This window comes from Hippoglossus hippoglossus, chromosome 6 (assembly GCF_009819705.1).
Source record: "Hippoglossus hippoglossus isolate fHipHip1 chromosome 6, fHipHip1.pri, whole genome shotgun sequence".
Taxonomy (NCBI): Eukaryota; Metazoa; Chordata; class Actinopteri; order Pleuronectiformes; family Pleuronectidae; genus Hippoglossus; species Hippoglossus hippoglossus.
Window position 1 is genome coordinate 5,359,797 of NC_047156.1, and position 21,564 is coordinate 5,381,360.

General features: G+C 43.7%; 1 protein-coding gene across 1 annotated transcript in view; it reads left to right on the forward strand.

Annotated features, from left to right (window-relative positions):
* Window positions 1–21,564, forward strand: part of cdh13 (cadherin 13, H-cadherin (heart)) — a 285,157-nt gene that overhangs the window by 225,263 nt on the left and 38,330 nt on the right. The window contains exons 10-11 of the mRNA XM_034588673.1: window positions 5,298–5,480; window positions 5,574–5,827. Coding sequence (XP_034444564.1) covers window positions 5,298–5,480; window positions 5,574–5,827 — 437 coding nt within the window. The remainder of the gene's footprint in view (window positions 1–5,297; window positions 5,481–5,573; window positions 5,828–21,564) is intronic.

A 21,564-nucleotide genomic window follows, 5' to 3' on the forward strand; every position in this document is an offset into this window, starting at 1 on the left:
TGATTTAATGAAAAATAATCCTGTTCTTTTACAAAATTCAGAAAACTATTCCAATAAGTTGTCAGACACTTAAATATCAATCCGAGCCCGTTCATGGCAAACACCAGCACTCTGGCACAGATCGGGGCCCGGTTGGAGAACATCCAACTATTTCACGGCTGCTGATTTTAACATTCTTGCTCAATCCTGGACACATTCCAAACATGTTTGTCCTATTAATCATTTAGACCCACAAAGATGTGAAATGGTGCCCCGGTGCGAAAACACTGGAATTATCATTTCCCCACAAAGTCTCCATCTATGTACATTAAAGCCGTCGCTGTGCACACAACAGAAGAAAAGTGTCTTGAACGCTGGTTTGTATGAGGCAAACAAAGCCAGCTGGCAATGAAAGACAAATTAAAAGCCTGTATAAGAAATGAGAGGCAATTTCGACAGTGATGTCAATGAGCCAGAGCACATTTAGTGTTACTCGGTAAAGCTGACAGATGTGTATATTCCTCCAAAAGCTTCACAACTCTTTCTCGGGCTCTTTGCCAGAATGTTCCGGCTTTTCACTGCTCCGTCATCTGTCTGCGGAGACGTGCAGCTGAACGCCGCTGATATTGTCGGGTTGTGCGGCTTTACGTCGGGTTTTCCAGCAAAGGAAACAGCTGTTGTTGCTTAACCCTGCAGATGTTTACTAAATACAGTTCTGTAAAAAAAATAAGAAGCAAAAAAATTGAGAAACCACTTCCACGTGGAGCGTTTTTAAACATCATGTCCATTTAGCGTCCTGCAGTGAGTGAACAAGAGAATCTGTGAACGCCTTTTGCAAATGTGCGTCCATGATGGCAGGTTGTGTTTTTACTGTTTCTTCAGGTTAAAGTCAAGGGGGGTGAAACACTCAAGTTCCTCTAGGCTCCATCCTCTGGGGACCATGAAGGTGTGACTTCCTGGTTATCTGTCCGATAGTTGTCAGGTTAATTCAGTCTGGACCAAAGAGACCAAGCTAAAGATGAACTAGCATCGCTGTCCCTAGAGTCGTGTCAGAAACAGAACCAAGAAACGTTTTTTGCCATCTCAGACCCAATAGTTGCTTCATCTGCAGCCACTGCCACTTATCTAGCAAGAGGAAAATGTAGTTTAACATGTGGTGACACTAACTGCAGGTAATTCAACTAATGCACCTATTATTCCATGGGACCATTGTAAATGTACAAAAACAGCGAAAAGTCTTTTGTAAATGAATAATTACTGCACCGTTCAACCCAAAGTACGACAGAGACCAGATGAGGATTTTTTGAGTTTGTTCGTTTGTGTCTCATTAAAACTTCTCTTGTAGCCGTGGAAACTCGCCGCCCTCATTAAGATCTGTTCCCTCTGTGAGTGTCCAGGCTCCGGGAGGTGGTTCTTCTAAATGAGACATCAGTGGCTGAACTCTGACATCGGCCGTGTCGTAAACTACCTTAACTATGGTTCCACTGAATATAAATCAAATATACTTTAATCCAGGAGATCATGGTTAAATAAAATAAAATGTTTGATTGATGAGGTATGACAGATGATAATATAATACAAGCCATGATACTTTATAAGTCTATTTATATGTGATTTCAAGCTTTAAGCTTTTTTTAATTACAGGCAACATCATTTACATATTTTTTAATCCATGCCCAATCTGCAAAATATTGATTTGTCTAACATTGATCGTCTAGTCAGCATTTATCTTCTGTTGATTGGTTTAAAATGAACATTACCTCATAACAATAATGTAACTACATAAACATAAATCACTGCAGACTGGATTAGACAAGCGGATGTTTACATTGGTTTTATTAGAATATAAAGAAAATACACTCCTGATGTACAGGTTGTGATTTTTAACTCTTAACTTTAACAAAATTGTTCTTGTTCACATGAAAAGTGAAGAGACGTCACCCTCACACGTCACGTGACACACTGTCATAACAAAACATTTAGCAGCATCGCAATCATCGGTGTGAGATAACACAACTAAAAAACTTACAGCGACGAAGGCGTCCGCCGAAACTTGACATTATCCATTTATTTATCTTTTTGGTCTTAAGTTGTTGTGCCTCGAACGACGATCACCCAATTATCTTTTGACAGCATGACATTACCTTGAAGATTTATGCGACAGATTGCTGAAGACGTCGGGGCACAGGAGGAGCTGGGAAACAGAAAATCAATGACACACTGTGGGGGGTTTTTTTATTGCTTGGAACGTAAAAATGTCTGGATTGTGGGGTAATTTGATCTGTGGCCACTGCAACTCATCCATCCATCCATTCATCCATTCATCCATCCATCCATCCATCCATCCATCCATCCATCCATCCATCCATCCATGCGCATGTACCATTATTTAAACTGGTAGTATATCTGGGTGCCTTTATTTAGGGCTCGGTCTGCACTGCTCTGTCCAATGCGGTCATTTTATTCTGAGACATACACACGCGCACACGCACACACACACACACACACACACACACACACACACACACACACAGGGACAAAAAAGCAAAGTTGAAGGCCGACCCTTTTTCCCCCTCTTTGGCCATCTCGCCTCTGTGTCTCTCTTTATGTGTCCGAGTCATTTCGGGCCAGGAGCTCTGCCTTTTCGCACTTAGTCATTTCCCTCCAGTCTTTCAGGTGACTGGTCGCTTTGTGCTCCAGGTGGAATTGAGGCCTTATCAGCGGTGGGGCAGGGGCCCAGCGGCCACATCACACAGAATACAGCATTTCCTCCAACCGCATGACTGCCCCACATGATTAAACCCAATCTGACCGGCTGTTGTCCGTGCGACTGTACTGTATTCGAGTGTGTGTGTGTGTGTGTGTGTGTGTGTGTGTGTGTGTGTGTGTGTGTGTGTGTGTGTGTGTGTGTGTGTGTGTGTGTGTGTGTGTGTGTGTGTGTGTGTGTGTGTGTGTGTGTGTGTGAGTGGTGGAGAGAGTAAGACTTTGAGTGTCTTATCAGCAGTTTCCACAGCAGGCTGATGAGTGTGGGAACGCCATTGACCTGCTTGTGTTTCTCATCACAGTTGCTCGTGTCTTTTAATATGTGGTGGGAAAATGTCGGTAATATTTATAAAACTGTTTTTCGTAGCTTCAAGGTTCTTCACCGAAAAACAACTGCAATCAAATATAAATTCAGGTGCATCCCACTTGTTTCCAAAGGCCTCCTAATTTCCCCCCCATGCTTTATACCAGACTGCTGCAGGGCCTGCAGGACAAAAGGAGCCACAACACGTGTGTAGGTGCAAACATAAAGTCGAGAACACTGTGTTTCCATCCTCCGTGCTCTAAATGACTGCAAATGGCTCAGAGTGTGTTTTTCTTTTTTTTAAAACACGCTTTGGATGATTAAAAAAAAAAAAACAGGGGCAAAGAAAGGAAAGAGAAGAAATCAATGTTTGTCTCTCCTCAGATAAATGCACGGAGCCAGGCGGTGTAAGGCGGTAAGAGGGTAATCTGTGAAACAACAATACCGTGGGTTGACAGGAGATGCAGTAATCTAGGCCGGACCAGCACCGTCCTTAAACAGAGTGTTCTGTGCCTGAAAGATTACACCGTAAGCTCTGACACCATAATGGCCCTGACACAAACAAACACTCGCACACGCGTTTGCAAAATTGCTCGGGCCTCGCTGTAGCTCCTGTACCCCCCCCCCCTCAATTCACAATGAAGTCTTTATTGGGAGCCGTGCCAGCAGAAGGCATCGATACGAGTTTGATTGAGGTCTGCTGACAACAATGAGCAGGGAGATGGGAAGTGAGTGACACTGGAAGAATAAATGAGATGCACTGCGAGGCATGAATAGTGTTTATTTTGTTACATGTGCTGTTTGTCACTGCATTCAAGTGTTTATAGTCCTGTGGATTCATGTGTTTTTCTTGGATTTGACTGCAGAATATGCTGCAGTCTACTAGCAGTTTGTTTTCAGAGTAATTATTCATTCAGTCAACCTTTATTTATACTCTATCCTGGTTCTGTGACAGCCGAGGCTCTTATTTGCATGGGAAGCTTGTTTCCATATGACATTTAATAACAAAAAATGTCATAAACAATATTTCAGGGCCCTTATTTTTCACGCAAACACAACAGCAAGCGCAAGGTGGCGAGTCCTGAGCACATGGGCTGTGCTACCATTGGTTCATGCAGTTGTACCAATGAGCTGTTTGAATATGCATCAGAGGGGGGTGGTGATTAATAAATCATCAGCCAATCACATCGCCACTAAAGATGCATGACTCAACAGCTCAGCAAGTGAAGAGTGGCCTCTTCAGATAGTCACACTGTCTGGATGGTGCAGCGCGGCACGATGCGAACGCACAGCACCATAAATCTGCAGCCACAGGCAGATGGTGTGGGTTTTATTTAACTCGTGCAATGATGATGGATATAAAACAAAAATGTAAAATGTGTAGATCAAAATCATTTTTATATCCGCATCAATCTCACGTCATAATTTCTTATGTCGTGATATCATGTTGTGTCTTAAAATGTGACACTGCCACATTTGCATTGTGATGAATTTCAAATATAAAAAAACGTGTTCTACCACTTTTACTGGAATGGCTGTTGGAAAAGCCCGGTAATGGCTCACAGGGCCGATGATTGATGAGCCACTGCAACCGAGTTCTGGTCAAAATTAAACTTGTTATTACATTTGAAAGTAGTTTTTAAAGGTTGGTTCCATCAAATCATAATGACCGAATAGAAGCCATAGGTTTTGTTTTAAGAACATAGGACGAGATGGTGAATATCCAATGTACTTTTGAAGGTCTTCCGCATTCTTTTATCTGTCAGATATGTTTGCATCATCTGCATAATACCGATAATGATAATATTTTAGAGATATAGAAATGTGTGCATCCTTGACGTCTAGCAAAGATGTTTGATGAAGAACATCTCTGCATCGTAGAGGAGAAAACTTCTGGTCAAACTTTCTTGATGATCTGCTTCTCTATTCATGAGGTGGACTTGGTGATATATGTGGAATCAGATGGAAACTTCTCCGACGGGCACTGTTGCCTTAATTCTCACCACCTTAAAGCGAATGTGCTCCTGTTCACCTTCACATCGTTCTATTGACGTACCATGTTATCTTTATGTCTGTAAAATTCCCTCCACGTTCAATCTGAGCACACCCTCAGATTTACACAAATCAGCTCCTAATAGAAGGTGTTCATGTGCGTCGTCGTCTCTGTCTGAGTTCTGATTTGTTCCGTTTTACTCTGTAGATTCAGGTTGTTCTCGCTCGCTGATGGTGTTCTATCTGTCTCCTGTAACAGTTTGAGGCGTCCGTGTACGAGGGTTCGACGGGGGTGGTGGTCAACCTCACAGTGGACGACAGAGACGATCCCGCCACGGAGGCGTGGAGAGCCATCTACTCTATAATTAACGGAGATCCTACGCAGAGCTTCGAGATCCAAACCAATCCAGACAATAACGAGGGAATGCTGTCTGTCGTCAAGGTAAAGTGCAGGAGACCTTCAAGTGTTTTTATATATCACACTTGACAATATAATCACAACTCTGTTACCTCTCCAATCATTTCCCCTGCTCAGCCCCTGGACTACGAGGCCACAGCGTTCCACACGCTACTCATCAAAGTAGAGAACGAGGAGCCCTTGGTTCCCGACGTGGGCTACGGCTCCAGCTCCACGGCCACCGTCCACGTCACCGTCCTGGATGTCAACGAGGGCCCCGTGTTCTTCCCCGATCCCCTGATCGTCACCAAGATGGAAAACGTCCCTGTGGGCAGCTTTGTGGCCTCGCTCAACGCCACAGATCCAGACATATTGCAGATACAGAGCGTCAGGTAAGAGACCGAGTGAGACTAATTGAAATCGAACCGCAAAAATTGTAAGAGAGCGAGATGAGGGGAAAGCGCGGGAGAGGGCTTGTTTGTGTTTGTGTGATTGAACGTCTTCTGCTGTAGCTGGCGGCGCAGTATTGTCAGTAATGAGCTTTCTGATTTTGCATTCAGCGTCGCTCTGTTCGGTTGAGCGGCATTATCGTTCTCAGTTTTGTTGTGCGTGTGACGTTTGTATTATTCCCGCTGTCGGATGATGCCAGTAAACTGAGTTGGCGTGTCGCAACGTGTCAGAGGATGTAGTTTTAGCTGTTGCCTCGACGTCTCAAACTGTCGGCTCTCACCTCTCGTGCGTTTCTGAGCCCCTCGTCACTCCATCTAGTTCCTCTCGTCCCGATTCCGTTCCTACATTACTCACCTCCAATGTTCCCGTCGCCTGTTAGGCTGCGTCGTGTGTCCGTGTTGTGTAAACAGACTGAATATATCGCCCCCGACAATCTGCAATTCCCCGACACAGGTCAAAGCGTTCACCCCAGTCAGCTGAGAGCGGGGCAGATCATTAACTTTGACTGTTGCAGAGAAAAGCCCCCTCTCAAATACGAGCATCATCATAACAGCGAGGCTATTAGTTTCACTATGTGCAACAATAAAAAACATTCCTCCTGCTGCCAGGGAAAAGCCGAAGAGCGTGTGCCGCACTTCCTTTTACAAGATGGAGAAGTCATCATTGGCTTTCAGGCCCTAATTTATACTCAATTTGCTTTGCTCTTTTTTCTGCTCCCTCGGAAATTATATATAATGTAAAAAACACAGCTAAGTAAACACACGGGGGACAATAATGAGGGGAATAAAACCCACCGGATCGTGACTTCACTGCTCAAATTATTGATGCTGCTTTATCTCCTGTAAAAGTGAGTCACTATCAAACGCTACATAACACGGAGCTGTTCCACTGAACGTTGGAGCAGGAGTCACGACCTGTGGCCATAAAGCTTTGATAAGCAGCGTCCTCAGATAACGAGTCAGGTCACATACAAAATTGAAAAAATCAGTAGAGTCATAAGCAGTTTTCTTTGGTTTTGCCCTGAGGCTTTTTTGTGAGAAAGACAAATTAAGATTTTTGACATGATAATGGCTCCCAACCAGAAGTTAAGTCATCGACAAATGTTATTACAATTCATCCCGAGGAGAAAAATAATCCGTGGAGCAAATTGCAGCGGTGCTCGATCCAACTGTTGTATAATCATTTCTCTTAAAAGCACAGATGTCAGCTAGAAGTCAAGGACTCACCAAAGTTCAGGTTCATCATCCAGTAGTTGCAGATGTTGTGCTCATCTGTATTGAAGTATTTGAAGATGTACGACATACGAGCTCCCTAAATATGCAGTTTCTTGATTGCCACCTGATGGTTGGCTGCATTAGAGGTTAAATGAGTCCTGCCTCCACCATGTTAGCAGATGGGACATGGACCCAAAAATTCAAAGTACACATTAAGAAAAAAGATCTCAAAGATGGTTTTTAGTTCCATTTAGTTTGGTTTAGATTAGTTTGTTGATGTCATGATTGACAGCTGATACCGACCTTGACGAACCCGACCTTGCAACCACGGCTCCCTCCTCGGATTGCTCCTGCACAGACTCCCGCTGAAAACATGGCAGTGTTTGTGTCTGGGATATGTTGGCTTCATTTCTGGATCGTGGGAGGAAGTGGAGACACGTTGTCCATCTCAATATACAGGTCTGTGGTCTGGACCCAAATCCAGTCCATCCAATAGCAGCGGATACCGTGTGTTAGTCTGAATCCAGATTGATCCCATTTAAACAGTCAAGTACAATAGAAACATTCAGCTAAATACAACCTGCCTGGTTTTATGTAAACACTGATTATTAGTCTAGACGGGAGCGAGAGGATTTTAAGCCGGAGAGGTTTTCACTAAACCTGGTGAGAGATAGAAAACACTTCTAAATTCTATTGCTTCATTCTCTACGACGTCTTGACTTCATCTTGTCGGCTTGTCCTTCAATGACCTTTTCTCAATATCCACTTTACACGAACGGCACTCCAAACCGAAAAACTTCCTCCTGATGCAAGACTCAACTTTCAATGTTATGTTGTCATTGAAGCATCGGTATGATTTTCCCCATGACTCACTCAGGTCGGTTTTTAAGCTATATTGATCACTTAAAAGGGTTCTGTGAAGATTTAGGTGATATTGAATCTATAGAGCCACAGAGGACTCTGACATCTTCCTTCCTGCTCTCGTCCTCAGCATCCAGCTCTGTATTTATTCCATATGGCATCTGCATTTATTAGCATTTCACCCCGTGACACTTTGCCAGTTACAGTGGCTTTGAAGTGTCATAAATGTGACCTGCAGACAGATTGAGGACAAAGAGAAAAGACGGAGAGTTGAAGAGTTGGAAGTAGAGAGTTCTGTTGTGCACAGAATTAAATAAGCAAAGAGAAGAGATGTGTTTACCTTCCTCTCTCTTCTGCTGCCTGTCTCGGCACAACCGTGTGTGTGTGTGTGTGTGTGTGTGTGTGTGTGTGTGTCTGTGTGTGTGTGTGTGTGTGTGTGTGTGTGTGTGTGTGTGTGTGTCTGTGTGTGTGTGTCTGTGTGTGTGTGTGTGTGTCTGCTCCGTGGGATGCGCAGGTCAAATGAAACACAATCGGTCTGACTCGCTGGTCGGAAGCCAAATGCATCCAGCTCCCAGCCCACACACATGCACGACTGTAGGTGTGTAAATGTGAGATTTGTATTCATTCTTTACATTGTTTCATCAGTAATCTATGGACCAGTGAGTTAACATTGGTAAATAAGCTTTTTGTGAATACACGACATGCGAGGAGACACGAGGATGTGAAGTAGCCGGCTGCTGAATTTGTTGGAGTAACTCCATTATGAACCATTTGCTTCACAATGGGCAGCTGAGCCCCAGTTTCACCGGCCTATTGTTACCTGGGGTCCTCCTGTGAATTGGAACAATGGCAGCGATCATCCTCGTTTTTTTTAAACCTGTGCGAATCTGCCATGTGTGACATTTCTGGACAGCAGCTCAACCGCACCTCAGACTCGGGGGCCCCACTCAGACAGGATTAAAATTCCAGTGGGGAATGAAATCTTTGCCACGCTGCTCTCAAACTGAAATTCATCATTGCAGGTGGCATTTTAGCCAGCGCCAGATTACAGGAGGCACTTCATCATCTATTCCGGAGGAAAATCGCGGGTCCCTCGTGCCCAACGGAGCTCGCACACATAAACTTAGAGACACTTGCTGCATTACAATTCCATATTACAATAAATGGACACTATGCATACAGTTCAGTTATTGTAGTTTTTGCAGGTGCTGCACACAAATCAACATACTTTACTGTTTTATAGTTTTATAGACCTCAAAATGTTTTTCCAGAGATTCCAGAGGCATTTTTCTATCCTTTTTTTTTTAGGGCTGAGTCACAAAGCTCCCACCACCATCCACCAGCAGTTTTAATGTTTTTCCAGCTGTGAGCAGCTCCATCATTTCCCCTGTGCATTGCAGTGTGAGAGAAAAATAAGTTTTACTGTGCACGCCAGCTTCTTGGAGCACACTTTATCTTGTCGCCTTTTCCCATATGGACACACTGTATGAAACCTGCTGCTTTAAAAGCTCTTCACGTCCGTGGGTCACTCTCCTCCTGGTGTTTTCACTCATTTAACTAATTAGAGTTCCTCTCACTTCCGTGTAAGAGACGATGCTTAACTGACCGATCTTTTTCTTCTGACCCTAAAACCTAAGCAGCTAAATGGAATTCAGCCATTTATAATGATTTTTTTTTTGAACACCTTCTCCTGCTTCTCGTACTGTGACATTTAAAAATGTCTGCCTTCAAAATTTTCATCTGAGCGCGACGTGACCTATCAGGAGCTGTAGGTGTGCACGCAGGTGGTCATAACAGCAGAGGTCAGGTGACCTTCAGCAGAGGACATCTAGAGGAGTCAAACTTTTCACCCCACAACCCCCAAAATACTTGGGCCAAAATGTTGCAACCACCATTATTCATTCCACAGGATATTTATTTGAACAAGTCAAAATGAATTTGCTTCAATACATGTGCTGCAGTGTTTCCTGTGCATGGTTTTATTTTGCTTTTACCCAGAACATCTTGGAAATCATCTCACGACCTTCGTTCTGCGTCTCTCAACCACTGCTCTATAGGAGCAGGCATGGGATGGCACTAGGGAGAAAGCAGTGTAGAAGTAGTTGGTATGAAACTTTGCCCAGCAGATTTCACCATGTTAATCCCTGCAGTTGCAGTCTTCATACATGTTTTACACAGGATGATAGAATTAAGATCAAGCCCTGAGACAACTCGCCACCTCCATGAACATTAATGGAAATGTTAATTAGAGGTCTAATCACTCACATTACGCCACTAATTGATTCTATTTGAAGTTGGATACATGCTTTAAAAAAGCTGCGCTGCGACGGAGCAGGCTGAGCTGTGCAGGCTTCTCATTAGCCTGGATTCAAGCCCACAGCCAAGCAGAACCACGCAGGGTTAGTCAGGGCGGTCTCATTATCCACGTTATTAGACAGCTTTCCTTTACCAATTATTCTTCTCCCGCAATGATGCAGAGAAACAGGTTATTTGGCTGCGAGGGTGCAACATTTCAGCAAATAAATAAACGAAATCTGTTACACTTTGACCTCGTCAGAGTCGGAGCTTTGAAGTCGCCCGGACTCTGATGAGCCTCAAACGCTTCCACAGCCATTGATGTTCTCTTCACTTTTTACTTTTTATTTTCACGATGATGTTAAGAGAAGGAGAGGAGACGTATTTTAAATCCCGATTTAAACCCTCACGATGAAAGAAAATGTTTGGCTCACACGAATCACATCTATGCGACTATTAATAGAAGTTTATTCTTTAAATGTTGAATAGCATCGATTCCACAGTGTCCACAGAGAAGAGGAATTATGTTTTTCAATTTACTTTATTTAGCTCAGTAGAGAAAAGAATAATACAAAATAAAAAACAGAGCAATTTTCCGTCTCTCTCTTTCACTCGTCCCTATTCGCAGCTCTTCGCCTCAAAGTGACCCCGGATGGTCCCCTCTTCTTTCTCCGCGCAAACAGACAAGTTACATAATTACAGCAAATGTGAGTCATTTTAATCCTCTTCAGGATTTAGGGCAAACTATCAGGCTCCAGGGGGATTTGACTCATGTTTCTGCCGAAGACGTCTCCTATAGCCCTCCTCGCTGGTTTAGGGCTTAAGTCGAGCGGACTGGTTTTTTGTTGCTGAGGGAGGAAGCAGACAGACGGCGGCGGCGGCAGCAGCGGCGGCGTGGACGGGAGACAGCAAATTGGGCTTGTTTTCGCCAAAAAAGTTTATCTCTGGTAAAACCTCTGAATAGAGAAGTGTGTTGCTCGTTGCGTGGGCACTCCATATTGAGGGAAAGTGTTGCACTTCAGGGTAGATCTGTACCCTGAAATTATTTTTGGAAGAAAGTTAGAAAGTGAGAAAGTTTGCTCTAATATTCTACAAATCCCATCTTAAGCTCGACTCCTCTCCCTGCTCCGCTGCCAGTCCAGTAGGCTGTGAAGGGGGAAGCAAATCATTTGAAGTGTCATTAAGAAAGTTTGGCTAATTTAATTAGGTCTTTTTCTTTCCCAGGCAGCGACGGGACTCTCATCAGTTTGTCGAACAACTATTTACACTTAAGTAATTGATGCTCGATGGGAAAAGGAGACTGTAGAAGCAGAAAGTGAAGAACCCCATCGAGGCTCCGAGCCGTAGTTTGAGCGCGGTGTCGTTTCTCTGCGGAGCTGAGACCAACAACTTTTCTTCCATTGGTTTTCTTGTTATCTTTTTCTCGTCTGGCGTGTGTGTGTGGTTAGAGGATTTTTTTATTATCCTTCAAGTGATCAGAGTAAATATTTGCTGTGTTTGTCCACTGAAACCAGACAACAGGTCGAAAACAAACGAGATGTCCCTCCACGTGGAGAAGCTGCAGGGAGATGAAACAGAATTCTTTGAGCACCAGTTTTTCAGAAGTAGGAAAAATGGAGATATCGGTTAAAATATAACCTATTTCCATCATGTCTCTGAAAGTCGTCACACAGCACCACGCGTTCCAGTTAAACCGACGCTCGCAGGGTCTCAGGGCTCGGGCGCCTCTCCACTGAAACTTCTCCATCTACTCCAAAATGCATTTAAGTTGTTTTCTTCTCCTTGCTTTTGAAAAAATAGAGAGAATTTCTAACTGTCGGGTCATCCATTATTCAGCGGCTACCTGTCTGCTCGCGCTTCTCTCTCTCTGGTCATACTCAAGTTAAAAGGGACGGGGCTTTTAAAAGGAAGAGGGATGGGGAGCTGGAATGTCAGGCGTGAAAACTGGCAGGTAGCTTTGAGGAGCAGAAGAGACGCGGAAGGAGAGAGAGAGAGCGATCGGACAGACAGACTGCGAGAGTGCGATGGAGAGAGAGAGATGTCGAATGCTACAAAGGCTGAACTGATGGAGGTCAGACACAATGCGATCATCCTCAGATCAGCCTGACATTGTCACATTGTCTGCACAGGATAACTGAGAAGAGAAGAAGACAGAGAGAGGACGCAGGACGTGAGGGGAAGAGAGAGACTGGGGAGGATGTAATGTGACTCTCACAAGAAAATGTAATAACACTCGTAGACTTTAATGAATATGTGGTTGGCTGGAAATGTGTCGGGCCAGATATGCTGCCGGGCCAGTTAAATACACTGGTTACTACAAAGTGCACAGACTACAAGGTGATGGGGATGAAATGGGAAAGTAAATCAATGATGAAGTAACTAATCCCAGAAGTTAGCCTAAAGTTCAAAGTGGCCACACACACACACACACACACACACACAGTTGTTTAGCCAGATTTTTTCCACATAGAAGTAAAACATAACTAAATGGATTTAGCCTCCTTCTCCCTCTTCCCTCTCAACACATCACATTAAAGATTAACCCTGCGAAGAACACGGGGCCGCACAACCTGAAACTGGGTCATCGCACAACTTCACAGAATCTGTGTGGAGGCATCGGAAGTCAACGTTGTTTAGGAAGAAACACTGGACGTTCAAACAGGCAACTGTCTTAAATAATATACAAAATCCCACTTATAGTTCGTAGCCCAGTTCATACTGGTGATAAACTTTTTCTACAACAAAGGAGTTTGTCAGAATAATCTCCCCAGCACTTCCTCAAGTTCTCTTCGTTGGTTCTCTCTTCTTTATTTTTGCTGTGCTGACGTCCTCCGTCTTTGGCCTCGGCCGAGTTAAAACTGCACCGTGTCACTGAATCTGAATTCCTCTCTGCATTATTCAGTAAAAAGGCTCAATAACTCGACTTTAAATGCTATTACAGGACTTGTTTGTGGTAATTACACCTGAATGGGAGAGTAGGTCTAACGACGTGTGTGTCCAACGCACTGAGCAAATGTAATATATTCACATTAGGTGGGTTGAGAGTTAGAAACATTATCTGAATTAAAAACAAGTCTTACATTTTCCCAGTTTGGTCTGTATTTATATAGAAAGGAAATGGAAGAGCCGGGGGATTGAACCACCAATCAGTGGACGACCCGCTCTACCTTCTGAGCCACAGCTGCCCACTGTGATTGCAGTGACACAAATGGAGAGTTGAATACATTTTAATTGAACCGATGACTTTTGAGATTAGAGAGGCAACGGGGAAAATGATCAACTCTGAAAAGCTACCGGGGACAGAGAGGACGTGAGGGCTGCTGAATCATCCAGATGTGATTCAAGTCCGACGATTTCACAGGGTTAGAGAGAAAAGAGACATATTCTAGTCCTGAGGGCAATTTCAAATGCATATCCGTCCCACCGGGGGGGTCAACGGAGTGCCAATAATTACAGTATCACAGGTTTTCATTGAAACGTCACTGTGCAGAGAGGGAGACCGGCTGAGTTCCACACTCTCCTCCGTTCTCTCCCCCTGGGATGTGAAGGCGCTGATTACAGGCTAATCAGATGTTTAGATTTGTTTCCCATTTCTGGCAGCTGAGTGAAGGCATGCCAACTGCGTGGTAGAGGAAGGACGAGTGAGAGAGAGTGGGAAAAAGAGAGAGAGAGAGAGATGGGGGGGGGGGGGGTTTAGTCATACAGTCAGCGTGCCAGGAAACAATGAAAACAATCTCAGAAGATGCCAAGAGGAACAGGCAGAGAGGGATGTGAAGCAGGAGTAAATTGCTTTTCTTCCCCGTTAATTACAGGGTTGTGCTTTTCAACTGATGCAAAGAGGAGCTGTTTTTGCACCTTAAATTGATATTAACTTCTCTTCTCTCTCCCCCCCCACCCCCCTTGTTCTGCATTGTGTTACTCAAGCTTGCTAATTTTTACGAAAGTGATGTTACACTCAATGAGAAGGACACGACGTGCACACACAAAGTACAAAAGCTGTGCAGTCGTGTGTCCATTGAGTGTCCTCGCACAACTCGTCTCTGTTGCAGCCAGATACCGACAATGAAACCCCTTTAACTTTCTCAGCTGCTCGCTCCTCCGTCGTTGTTTAGTCGACGCATGCGGGTCCTCGTTCGCTGTTCTCAGCGGAGCATCTGCAGTTGTAGAGTGGAGTTGGCAGAGAGCCTCATACAGACCTCACCTGCAGTCAACGGGCTGAAAGAGAGCAAAGACCGATTCTACGACTTATGTAGGTGAAAAGGTAAATCCTGTAGGTGGGATTCATAATCAGTCTTTCTCCTAAACTCAAACTAGGATGGGTCAGTAACTCTAAAGCAATGACAGGAAGAGGAAAGAGACCACCCTCTCTGGTGTGACCGTCCATGGAACCATGCATAAATGTTTGCTAGTGTTTTTTTTTTACCTTTTCTCCTTAATTTCAACACTTTATACAGTTTCCTGCAAGGGTCAGTTTTTGCAAACCCCTGGACCCGCAATTATCTCCAAGTCCCGTCCAGACCTCTCCTGCACCTGTAAACACGTCCTGTCCCACGGCCCGACCCGTCACCTGTGATTTAACACACAAGCTACACACACAGTCACTCACATCAAATGGGTTATGGCCTCCTTGTCCTCGCGTTATGGCGGTTAAATTCTGTTCTTGGAAAAATATCTGTGAAATGCTGCAGCACCTGAGCTCCTGCAGCTGCCAACGTGTTTAAAACACTTTTAAAAGCAACAAAGCCCCGAAGACTCTATTCACCACTCGCTATTTTTGTCTTTATTCGATGCGATTCAACACTTATTTGAGCAGAAGTGAACGGGTCAAAGTGTTGTAGGCTTCTACAATATAACAAATCCTTTCACCTGACTTGGCGTCATAGGAGCTGATTAGATATTAAAAATACTGTAAATGCCCGATAGTCCTCACTCACTTTGGTTCAGGCCTTCTCTCTCACTTCACATACTTTTCTGGCACCAGAGCAAAAAGACAAACTTCGACTGAGTCCCTGTGACGGGTGATTGATGCGACATGTGCCAGTGTTTGCTTTCCCCCTTTTCTCAGCGCTGTCACATTTATTTCCCCTGTACAGACCTGCTGCACTGTGCTGATACAGAGCAGAAATATGAACAGGTGTGACGTGGGTAATTTGTCCTCATGGCCCGGAGCGCTGGTCGGCCCAAAGAGGGCGGCTCCGCTCGGTTTCAAGTTGAAATCCAGCCCAGAGTGGCTGACCAGGGTCTCTGTAGCGACCCCACAGGGGTTACTTACTTTTCAAGCACAATGGTTTCAAAGACAAATACTTTCTTTCTCGCTCTCTGTCCGACTGTGATAAGGGGGGGGGGGGGATTATGAAAGAAAAGTATATCTTTGCAGATCAAAATGTGTGCAAGTGCTTATAACCTCTGACTTGCCACACTTACACTTAATGACATGCATTTAAAGTGAAATGCAGTAATAGTTCCTATTCTTTCTGCCATGTTACTCAAATGACTTGAGTTGGGTACTTGTTACTTTGAGTATCTGTCACTTTCAGAAAAGATGAATTAGCTGCAGGTCTTCATGCAAATTAAACAGTAGAAAGGTTTTTCAAAAGTCGTATTATTTTAAAAAGCATAAATTATTTTATTCTCATAGCCATTAATCATCTGACCACTTACATCTCCGTATGGGGTTTATAGATTTGCTTGAAATAGAAGGTTGGTCATTATACTTGCATAAGCTCACTGGCAAATCTTTTGAAACGTCTCACCAGTGTAAAGAAAAGTGCAGAATGTCAATTGCCAGTAATCCTATTCTATTGAAGGATAATTTGCCCCTTTCGACAACCACTGGTGTGATCCCGACTGGAGGTCACTCTGTGCCGATTATATGACCAAATAATCCTGAAGTGTGGGCGGTTTACAAAATAATTGAAACTACTCTATGAAAGTTTTTCGGTCAATTTTAACATTTTATTGCAGGATCTCTATCATATCCTATAGGATCTCTGAGCCCCTTTTGCCAATATAGGATATGTCAGGTCACTGGTCAGGTCACTGGTCAGGTCACTGGTCAGGTCACTGGGTTGGGCTGCATCCACAATGGACTCAGAGATAATTGTGGGTCAACGGTCAGTACCGACGTTGAGGGTTGTGTGTGTGTGTGCACAGGTTTGATAAACTGGATCTGAGTTGCACCTCAGACGACACCACCAGAGAAGAAGTAGAGTCGGGATGAGACAGGGATGGAGATGGAGAGGAGAGAGAATTTGTTTTCATTACACACTTATTCACAATTCCAATGTCAAGCATCACCGTCTTATCTGCATTCTCAGTCCCTCTCCTTATCTCTCTCTCCTTGCTCTTCCCTCTTCTCTCATCCTCCTCCTCCTCCTCCCTCGCTAGCTGCGAATTTGGATGAAGTGTACAGTTGTTACTGCCCCTGTACTTTTATTGAGCACTCAGTGATTGATGTCCTCATATCTATTGCGCACACATACTCAGCTGCTCTCGGATAGAAACAGACTATTAGCATTGGCGCTGTGCCGTCCCCCTTTCTCTCAGTAAGTTAGATTCCAATCACCGGGAGATCTTGCTGGCACAAGAGAGGGAAGAAAGCGATAGAGAGACAGATAAAGACGCAAAGATAAAGTAGGAGCCGGCAGAGAGCGACGACGGAAAGAACAAGAGAGAAACTCGGAGAAACCGGGCAAAGAGAAGGGGGGAAGTGTGAGAAATGTATAATAGGTTTTCCTGTAATATGCTGTCATTGGCATCCAAGTGTACGAGTACACACTTGTTCGAAGTTGCACTGCACTGCAGAAAAACTGGAAACAGGGGACGCAGACACTTGAAGTAGCAGCGCTAAGCTCTTGTGCGGTGCTGGTGGTGCACGTGTGTGTGTATGTGTAAAGGAGGAGGTATAAGCAGGAGTCAGTTTGCATTAAAAGTAAGTGTTGCATAAATTGAGTTCAGGTTTATAATAGAGTTTCATAGGGTCAGCTTATCAGGTGAGCCAACACAGCAGAGGTAGACGACCTTCCTCTGTCTCTTTATAGACACATACTTAACAACCCGTTTTTTAATATTGCTCTTAAACCTCAGATATAGTACAAATCATTATGCTGTAAACCCCCCATGGAAACACCCAAGAACAACATGGTGTGCATGTGCTGTTTGACACTGATCTTTGGCTCATTATGCATCAGTGGATTCTCCTTACCGGCGTCTGCAGGTAACAGTAGTCCGGCCTCTCCCTCATTTCCTCTGCACCATGGAGCAGTGAAGAAGTCCCAGCTTCTTGGAAATGAAGTGACTCCTGCAACAGCCTGATACTCAGTAGGTGTGCAGATAAAGAGCTTTGTCACAGTTTCGCTTGATTATTGAAGTAAGCCCAAAAGCAAATTTAAAATGATTGTACATGCTTTTTGAAACAGTAATAAAAACAGATGAGATCTGTGTTTCCCTTCAGGCCTTGAAGCCGAGGATGATGATAGAAAAGAAATAGGTTGGGCTATATATCTTTTTAAATAATGGTTCAGAATCATGGACTGTACATAAAGATGGACGACGCCCCATAAGTTATCCAAAGCATCTTGATTGGCGGCTCCTGGTGACTAGCTCCAGTATAGATCATAAACACGTCTCCTCCATGTTAGCGGATGGGTCAAAATACGGGTCAAATATTTTTTATCATTTAACAAAATAGGACAAGATGGAGAAGAGTCCTTGTATGTTTGAAAGTCGATACAAAATTCCCAACCAGCAGCAAATATCAAGAAGCTAGAGACCTGTCAGAGTTTGCTTTGCAGATTTTTGATATCAGTTTTAAACAAGTGCATTCCCATACTTGTTGCGTATATATATATATGATTATAGAGTTTTACTTGCTTTGTTGCTCTGTACTCTTCTAGTGAAGAGTTTTGCTTTCAAGGATTTCAGTTTATCTTTCTCTAAATATCATGACACGTCGTCAGTAGTGTATCTGGGATCATTGAATGTTTCGGACATTATCCCTTTACACCCTCTCATGAGGAGAAGGTTTTCTGTCATATCTAATGTGTGTCCAGTAAGTTTGGTTCTGATTACTCATTCATCGCTATATAAATAGGGAGAGAAGTCATGATTGACGGCTGAGGTCAGGCGTCAGTATCAGTGCGACTTCAATTGCTTCATTTCTGGATAGTTGGAGGAAGCGGAGAAGAATCTTCCATCTGTATCTACAGTCTATTTTCAGAATGAATCGTTTCAAAACAGGCCACTGATATAAACAGACCAATGTGTTTTTATATATTTAACCCCACCCCCCCTACCCACTTCCTCCCACCCCACCCCACCCCACTTCATCTCACAGCTCAGTGGAGAGAGGGGTCCAGTCCCTGAGGGTTGAGAGCCACCGCCTCACTTCCTCAAACCAATTTACCTCCTAAACTCAGTGTATGCATGACCTGACCAGATGTCCCGGATTGTTACGGCTGTTTTTGTAAAACTTAATGGTGCACATTCCAAAAAAAAAGTGGGAGGCAAGGGCATGAATATCTATCACCCTCCTGGAAACCCACACGGGCTTAGCGGGAGAACAGGCTCAGCTTTAAGGGGGGAGATGGATGAATCCACCGTCTGCTTTGGGAGTTTCATTTGGACTCTAATGTGATCTGTAGCTCTGGATGTTAGACTGGGGAGCTGTGAACAATTGGTGCGTGCGTGTGAGAGCAGGTGTGTGTGTGTGTGTGTGTGTGTGTGTGAGAGTGTGTGTGTGTTACGGACGCTCTGCAATTCAGACTTGAATAGAAGAAAAAAGGGAATAATTGAAAGTCAAACGCGGAGGTTACGGGAACTATGTGATTATATTAAAAACCCACAATCACTGACTTTGTTCTCATTCGCTGTGTTTAATATACATCAATATTACATTAAAATCTATTATTTTACACTCGTCGTCACATATATGAGAAGAGGCACCAATTGTTATAGTTCAGTGAAAGTCCCCCTATCTAAATTACATGATTCCCCATGTGACTCATGAATGGTTTCTGAGATATCGTCTCTCTGAGGCTTCGACCGAAACACTGCTCACACACTTTGAATGTGCTGATGTTGCTTTGCACCACATGCACAACATGTAATGCTGCCGCCGAGGAACCAGCCAATCGAATCGTGTTCAAACAAATATACTCAAGTGCAGGTGCGAGCCAATCAAACCACAGAGGAGGCAGAGGCAGCTGGTGAATCTGTTGTACTCTGTAATCTGGTTTTGGATTTTTATAGCTAGCATGAAATGTTATGATTGTTGTTTTGACGATCGCGCCAAGCATCGGAAAAAAAACGGATCACCGAGTGTTAACGCAACACATACGTGTGCGTCCTCCGTAAGGTCTGGTGCCTGAAGCCACACAAATAGTTCTGTGTTTGTTCTTTCTGTTGATCGTGTTCCTTTTTTAGACTGAAATCCTTCGAGGTTTTATCACCACCGGCTCCACCAGACTCTGATTTACTGTAGTTTACTTTGCTTTGCACCATTTTTTTTTAAAGAAACCATACTTGTTGGTCGGGGACCAATGTTTTCTGTGCTCTCTTTCCAACTGTTGGCAATGTAACGACAACATTACACTCCACTGCTGCGATGGTTTCAGAGTTTGGAAAATCATTAATCAAATGATCTCAGCATTTTAGTTTGGTAATGCCTGAACAGGTCAGCACAACATTTCATATGTGGTTCTGTATGTTACACAAGAATAATGTGTTTAATAATATAATAAATATAACTTTCAGTTTGTAGGAAAACATCAGCTGCTGACACGTTCCTTCAAGAATCAATATTACTTGCGTGAATCCACCGTTTGTGTTTAGCTCATTAATTTGCTATATTATTCTAATAGATATTACACTTAATTACACAACTATAAGTCAGCTAATATAATTTAAGAAAACAGTTAAGACAATGAAGTCTCCTGCATGAGACAAGTGCGATGTTCAAGTCAAAGTGCATTTTCAAACCCATTAGAGATCCACCTTCAGTAACAGCGTAGAGTGTTGTTCCAGCAAACCTATGAATATTTAAAAGACGAAGCTGCAGAAAAGACACACTGTATTAGTGCCACTTAGAAGAGGGGCCAACGAAATGTCTCACTTAAGTGAGAACAACCGAGATCAATAGTCAGCATTTATGCAAAGAGCGTTTCCTTTACGGCACTAACCTCTGAGCTTTCATCTTCCTGCTAAATTAGCTCTTACCACAAATTGTCTCTTTTCCCTTCTGTGTGTCCCGCCCACACCTGCTATCGACACGCCAACACGCACAGTCGCACACCGTGTACACTACGATTTTTCACTTGATGGAACTGGATTACAAGTGGGCGGCGAGCCTTATTTCTCCATCCTGCTCCCGAATCTCTTTGAGTTGTCTGAGAACAGAGGACGAACACGGCTCAGATCAGAGTTATAAAGAGCTCATGTGTCTCAACGCAGCCACGAGAGCGACAGCGAAGCATTGCTCTCAGACAAGATCTTCTGACTTGGCTGTCAAAATAAATTATTTACGTTTCTCGGCGTCTATCGCTGAAAACTCTCTTTTAAGTTGTATCGTTGCCGTCGTGACAGGTTTTTGTGTCGGCGTCACGTTGTTTCAGATTTTCTGCTCTCATTTCAAGGTTTGTCAAAAAATCAATACGTGCACTTTTTCTTAAATTATAATATTTTCATCTTCAGGGTAGATTTTGCAAGCAGATCAAGTTGGACTTGATAATCTAAACTAAATCTTTCGATGAAGAGGAGGCTTATTTCTTTTATTTAAAAGGGACGATGTACAGTTCAAACACAAATGTCACCTTTTGATGCACAGTACAAGATTGCAGCTTCAAACTAATTAACATCTGTCGTCCGGGTCAGACCAGGACAGCGACAGCACATTTACAGCACAATGACAAACAACAGCACTCTAACGTACAAAGTTACACAAAGAAGACTGCACGACACACAAAACACACATCGACGCACAAAAGCACATCACAGATGCTTGTCAGAAACAGACAAAGCTAATCATGAGGACCATTAGCACATTCACACACTCGTACTGTACACACAAACTCACACACTTGTTCCTCTGCAGACACCAGCTAACATCTAAGTGTAATAGTGGAGCTTTACAGTCCAGTGGAAAAATAAATATTACAGCCTGCTTCTGGACAATGTCGCTGTTCTCAACAGTTTCCTTTTTTATTGAGTTGTTTATCTTACTTTCTGCTCGTGTGTATTCAAAGTGGACAGTGTGTGTTTTGGCTGCTGAATGATGTGATGTGTGGTCATTGTGTTTGCGCGCTCTCTCGCTG